At 34.4% G+C, this 6,679-nt stretch overlaps 1 protein-coding gene across 1 annotated transcript in view; it reads left to right on the top strand.

The window, feature by feature from the left end:
• Positions 1-901: 901 nt before the first annotated feature.
• LOC107011916 (gamma-soluble NSF attachment protein) overlaps positions 902-6,679 on the top strand; it is an 8,248-nt gene continuing 2,470 nt past the window's right edge. The window contains exons 1-7 of the mRNA XM_015211598.2: positions 902-1,047; positions 1,708-1,775; positions 1,872-1,956; positions 2,050-2,208; positions 3,476-3,613; positions 4,142-4,220; positions 5,789-5,868. Of these exons, the coding sequence (XP_015067084.1) occupies positions 1,004-1,047; positions 1,708-1,775; positions 1,872-1,956; positions 2,050-2,208; positions 3,476-3,613; positions 4,142-4,220; positions 5,789-5,868 (653 nt within the window). The 5' untranslated portion in view covers positions 902-1,003. The remainder of the gene's footprint in view (positions 1,048-1,707; positions 1,776-1,871; positions 1,957-2,049; positions 2,209-3,475; positions 3,614-4,141; positions 4,221-5,788; positions 5,869-6,679) is intronic.

Raw genomic sequence — 6,679 nt, 5'->3', positions numbered from 1 at the left:
CAATTTCCAAATATCATTATTAAATTTGAAAATGAAAGCAATTTTTTTTGGTTTAAGATTTCATTTACAACTTGTCTCTTGTAATGCTAGTAGGGATGCAAAGGAAAATCGTACATAACAACAAACTATTCATTCAAATCAAATGCTATATATTTATTTTGATTTAATTGTATTCTATAGCAAACTACTGTTATTTTTGCTTCTTTCTGGTGGAATCTCGCCAGCCACTCTTGTTTGTTGGCAGCCTCGCTCACCTCTCTTGCTTTTATACAAACAAACACAAATGTATCAAGTGTGTTTGTGTTTGTATAAAGCGAGAAGAAATTGTATATATACATATATTTTGTTTTCCTCTTCCAAATCTCGCTCGCCTCTCTCGCTTATACAAACAGAAACTAAATGTATAAATTGTATTTCTGTTTGTATAAAGCGGGAGAAAATTGTGTACACACATGCAAATACATATATTCTTCGTCCTATACACTTATAATTATACAATACAAATATTCCCCTGTCCAGTTTTCTTTTACCTTTTTTTCTTTCTCATTTCATATATACACAGATTATACAATTGATCTTTTGTATACAATTGCTTTTTTTTGTATATGTATAACGAATTATACAACTGCTTTTTTTTGTATATGTATAGCGAAATATACATATTTATGTTTGCTATGGAGCGCAATTATACAAACTATAGCTATAACATACAAATATGATTTTTATATTTGTTATATGTAAAAGTTAACTCAATTGTAAATTACTTTTAATAACATAAGTAAATAAATAAGTTGGTGAAAAGTATAAATTTAGAAACGTAAAGGAGTCTATTGTAAATATCATATTGATTTGGTTCAAAAGTTCAAAACATCAAACATGAGGGACCAATTTCGCAATTAATCAAAAGTTGCATTTTTCTCATAGGGGTCCCTGCAAATGCGGAACAAAACCGGATTCTCAGATTGACCGGAGAAGCAAGAAAGGAACTCACAGCACATCAGCCATGGGTTCCGATCCTGAAAAGTTGATCAGCAAAGCCGATAAACTGTAAGAACACCCCCCCACACATACCCATCTCAATAAACTCTGTATCTTTTATCTGTTAAATATTTGCTCTGTTTTCAATTTTGTCAGATACAATTGTTTTCATATAAAGATACAATTTTTGTGATGTAAAGATTGTTATGGCTGTATGATCAAGTCTGTGTAAGAGGGATTCTTCTTTCTTTGAGTTGCTTGTGTGAAAATGGCATATCACACACATATACACAATGTATGTACATGTAATTGTTTTAAGCTATCTATAAAGACCGTATTTTGCTATAGTTTTTGAAATTGTTGAATGGAAGTGGTAATGGAATGTGTCTGCTTTGTTCCCCTTGTGTGGTGATTGAACTAAGATAATTTCCATTTTCTTGGTGAGATTTGATTTTCTAGTAGTTATTACACCAACCAGTAAAAATAGTGTCTTGATCAAAGATTGAAGGATCTTGATTACTATCTGTGGTCTCTATTAATTTGATCTAACTTCTGAGAGATTAGCTGTAGTTAGAGTGATGCAAAATACCATCTCCGAGATTTTGAATGCTGGATGAATGTTCTGTTCCATTAATGTGAAGACAAAAAGAAGCCTTTGTTTATTTAATACTTGTGCCGTTCCGCCTTTTAAGTTTTATGTAACTATTATATGTTTACCTATATATATAGGACAAAACTAAGTTTTACCAGGTGGAGTATTGATTGGAAAAGTGCAACTGGTTTGTATGAGCAGGCAGGTATGTACAATATTCACGAATAAAACAAATGTTATATAAATATGGAAACTTTTAGCATGTTAATTACATGACAGATACTATGTCCATTCATTACAGCTAATGGATTTAGGCTTGCTAAAAGTTATGAGAAGGCAAAAGAAGCATTTGAAAAAGCTTCAAAAGGACAAGAGATGCTTTCCTCGTATCCTTTTCCCCAATCCGTTTCTTTGGATCTTTCTTCTTGTTCTTCGATTGAGTGAGTTTTGGCTTTTGGGATCCTTCACTAGTAAATCAGGCCTTGGGATGCTGCTAAGCATATGGAGTCTGCTGCTACAATGGCAAAGGAACTAGGCAACTGGAAAGAAGTTGCTGACTTTTATAGAAGGGCCTCTGAGTTGTACAATGAATGTGGGAGGCCCCAACCTGCATCTGACGCACTTGGAAAAGGCGCGCGGTATGTTGCTTACTTATTTGGCTGCACTTGTCAAAATTGCAGCAGTAGTATTTTATGCTATATAAATTATAATTTCTAATATCGTTGATTGTCTAAGTCTTATCTGATTACAGATTTAGAGAATCCCCACTTCTAGAGAACCCCTTGTTTAGTTCTGGAAAACGGGCCTAAATGGAGCAGAACACATACGGGATTAATATAGCAGCACGAACTAGTATGAGATTGAGGTGTAGATTTGTTGAATCTGATTATACCATATTAGTCATTAAACCAGATCATTAGTTACAAGTTACGATAGAGTTTATGCGGAGTTGTTTCGACATGCAATTGGATTTCTTAAGTTGTGCTTTTTCTCATAAACAAGAAAAACCCCACAAGTTGTGAAAACTATCAAAAATTTTCCAATTCTTATATAATTTTACCAAATGAGCAAACCATAGTTCATAAACAAGGTATTGGAGTATCCTAAGTCACTTCGTCGATAAATCGCATATCTCCGTGTTTCTTTTATAAAAAATAAATGTTCGTGATTACAATCTTCCAAATATACATAATTTTATATAGATCCACTAGTCAATAATAGCATTAACTAGTTATCTTTGATATAATCTTTTCACATGGTATGGACAATCTCTTTACGCCAAGTATGAGTCTTTGTTTGCAAAATTTTAAATTATGGCTCTTTTTCTTTACAAAAATATAAATTTATGGGTCAAGTTTTACATTTAAAAAAAATTGAAATCATGCTTTGGAATCCCAAATGATATGTTTTTTGGAGGATTTGGGATTTGAAATCATGATCCCAAATAGCATACCCAAACGCTTATTTGATTCCTTGACTTCATATCGCATGTCCAAACGCAGACTTATTGTAATGTCAAAAGAGTTCATAAAAAAAATGGAATCTAAATATAAGCAAAACTATCATTAAAAATCAAATTAACAATATAATAAATCAAATTTAATACAACGCTACATATTTGTGAAACAAGGAAATGGAAAAGGCGGGTAATCACTGGCACAATCCTGCAGTGCCAGGCTGCCAGCTTTGTGTTTGACATCAGTCTAAATTCCATGCCTAACTTTCCCTATGCCTTTCTGTTCCCTTTCGATGAGAAACTCGGTTAGAGAGGGGGATGTTTTCACAGATCTAACAGTTTTCCATATGTTCTAACTATAGATTCCTTCTATGTGTCTGACACTTTCTCTTTTTGCTTGAGATAGAAACACTGTATCGTATCTGATTAGCAAGTTGTTAATGTTATAGTGCTTTAGAAGATGGAGCACCTGATGTAGCTGTTCAGTTGTATACTGAAGCCTGTGCCATTCTTGAAGAGGACGGGAAGGAACAAATGGCCTTTGATCTATATCGTGATGCTGCAAGGGTTTATCTGAAGCTTGAAAAGTAAGAATTACACTCGAGGCAGATGTTACTTTTAGAAGATAGTGTAGTGAAATGTATTCATTAAGTACATTTCAACGTCTTTCTTTTACTTCTTCTTTTCTTTGTTTCCTGCTGATGAAAAAAAGTTATAACTTATTGAGCTAAAAAGGTCACAACCAAGTTGAGTGATTTGACTTTTTATATAAAAGAATTTTGTTAAGTTTTAGGCTTTCCTGTTGCAAACCTAAAACAAATAAATAGAAGTGTCACATCTTCTAATGTTTTAACTTTTAGATGGAGCTGGTCTGCACCATTCAATAATATATCTACATGGGTCCTGGTTTTGAGCCTCAAATACAACATGATATCAAAAATTGTGTTTGGATGATTAAAGAGTATTAGACACACACATGAGAGATGTATCGCCAACCTAAAGTAAATAAATAAAAAGTCTCATTTCTAATAGTCTTATGTTCTTAAGTGAAGTGGTTCACACAGTACACTTCTCCCTTTAGTAAGTGATGATGACTTTGATTTCACCACATGCAGGTATGAAGATGCTGCAACTATCCTAATAAGTTTGGCATTAGCTGCTGACAAGTGCAGCGCAACACATAGCCAGTGCAAGGTTCGAAAGCCCTTTAGTCACATTTTCCATCTGCTGAACATACTTTGACGTTATCTTGTTTGTTTACTGGAAGAAAATAATTTATAGCACAATCCAAGTTTGTTTATGTCAGCCTTTTACACTAAGAAATTTTAGTCTGTGGTTTCCGCACTTCAAAAAGAGTTATTAATTTCCTTCTCAAGAAATTAATACTGCAATTGTTCATTAGCTACAACTATTTGCTTTGTGTTCAAGCTATATAAATAGGAGTTCTTTGCTTCCTCCTAAACCATCACAGGATCTCTCTCTCACACACACACCATCTTTTTGTTCGTGCATTACATATGCAGCCAATATAAACCATATTGACGTGTCCTCTCTCGTAGTTCTTCTACTCTTGTGTGTCTTTTATGCCTAAACGTCACATCTACTGCTTATATTTGAATGTTCTTTTCTCAGACATTATTAATGAGTGCTCTGTAGTGGTGCGCATTATTCAGTTTTAACAAAATAGACTGATAGCATTCATGGGGTTATTAGGACTGATCAATCAGTAACTGGATTAGTTTTTGTTTAAAATGTAGGACATTTTGATCTTTTGGCTTGGTCTGAGTTTCCAATTAATAATGGGTATCATTGAAGTGTGTGACCATCTTATCTAAACGCTTGACCTGTTAGAGAGAACACACTTTCTTTATTACACGCCCGCTCACGTGTGGGCCTGATTCATTTTTCATGGACCAAGCACATGAAAATTCTTTTTGATATTGGTGGCGGTGAGCTTCAATCTTACGACCTCTACCTGCTCTGTGGTCCTACCTGCTCTCTACCCCCATGTTGAAGTGTGCAACCATCTCATCTAAAAGTTTAAGCTGCTAGAGAGAACACGTTTATTATTTAATTATATTCTCAATGGGTGTATAAAAATTGAACTTATGTGCACATTTATTTTTTTTGATAACGTTATAGTCGTATTCTTCAGCATTAAGGGTATGCTGCCACCTCCAAAAAGTTACAAGCTAAAACCATAATTACATTGAACTTATGTGCACATATATAGTGCTAAGACTAAGATTTCTGTGTGTGCTTTTTGTCCTGTCCTTTTAGCCTCTTTTTTTTTTCCTTGTCTCCTCCTTTTGCTGAATAATTCTCACTTTGTTGTCTTGGCTTTGTCACCATGATCTTCATTTCATCCAATTCTTCAAGCTACTGAGGAGAAAGTTATCTCAGGAGGATGTGATTATGGTTTCAGTTTATATGAGCCCTATTGTATTCATCCTGTTTGTATTCTTCCTTTGTTTTTTCTCGGTTTTCTTTTTCCTAGTGAATAGCTTGTCCTTGGTAAACACATGCAATGAATGTTGTGTCGAAGTGGATCTCCCCGGTTTTGTGTAACAATCTGTCGATCTCATATCTAGGTCATCATTCTTGACTCATCTCTTCGAGATAAATGTGGGATCAATTTTTAATTTAGTGTTAAAATAATGTTATCAGTAAAAGATAAATATAGTGTTAAAATACTTGAAAATCCTTACCACTTTTGAAGGTTTCAACCTTCAGCAATTGCTAAAGTAATCAATTCCTTGCAGGCTTATCTTAGTGCAATCATTGTTTACCTATATGCCCACGACTTTAAGCAAGCGGAGAAGTGCTACAATGATTGTTGTCAGTAAGTTACTTATGTATTCATGACTTTAAGCTACAAGAATTTTTGTCCGTGTAATGTTGTTTTTTTACTTTTTCATCGCCAAAGTTGGAAGTTGAGAGCTAATGGAGTCCATTTCAGAAACGTTATGCGTCAAATTTGGTTTAGTTTATTTTCAGTTTTGCTACACCTAAATGTCTACCTTTTTATCAATATATATGCATTTTAAACCACTTCTCTGCTGTGTTATCAGTCCCATTAAATCTATTACAGTTTCTAGTGCAATACAATCTTTATCTTGTGAAGCTCACTGTTTAGCATCCTCCTTTTCGTTTGCACATCTTTCTTTATGGTGCTTGGGGGTTTAGGAATATGTCTTATATGGTAAAAACATTTTACCTTGTTAGAAGAAAAAATGTATTGCATGTGGATAACCCAGAGAATGGGCAGTTCCAAAGTGTTCTTTGACTTTTCCAACAAAGTGATCCAAGGATGAGGCGTACAATGATGTGATTTATGTTTTTACCGTCTCAATGCATTTCCTCCACTTCCCTTTGACGAGCAATTTCTTCAACCTTGTTTAACCTGGTTACTTGAATCCACTTGCTTATCATGAAGTCTAAGAGTGCCAGATCCTATACTGCAATCACCTGGGTTAGTCAAACTTGGTGATTTTTTTGGTAAGAGATTAGTCGATAACTAGGCATCTCTGGATTTTAATATACTCATCATTTCCTAGAATCTCAGAGTCCGTCTGCTTAGATACTCTTTAGCTTGTATTTCTCTTATTGGACGTCACATTCATTCATGCTTTCAAGTCATCCCCCCCCCCCCC

This window comes from Solanum pennellii, chromosome 2 (assembly GCF_001406875.1).
Source record: "Solanum pennellii chromosome 2, SPENNV200".
Classification (NCBI taxonomy): domain Eukaryota; kingdom Viridiplantae; phylum Streptophyta; class Magnoliopsida; order Solanales; family Solanaceae; genus Solanum; species Solanum pennellii.
Note: the sequence above shows the minus strand (reverse complement) of the source record. Positions and strands in the feature narration are given on the sequence as shown.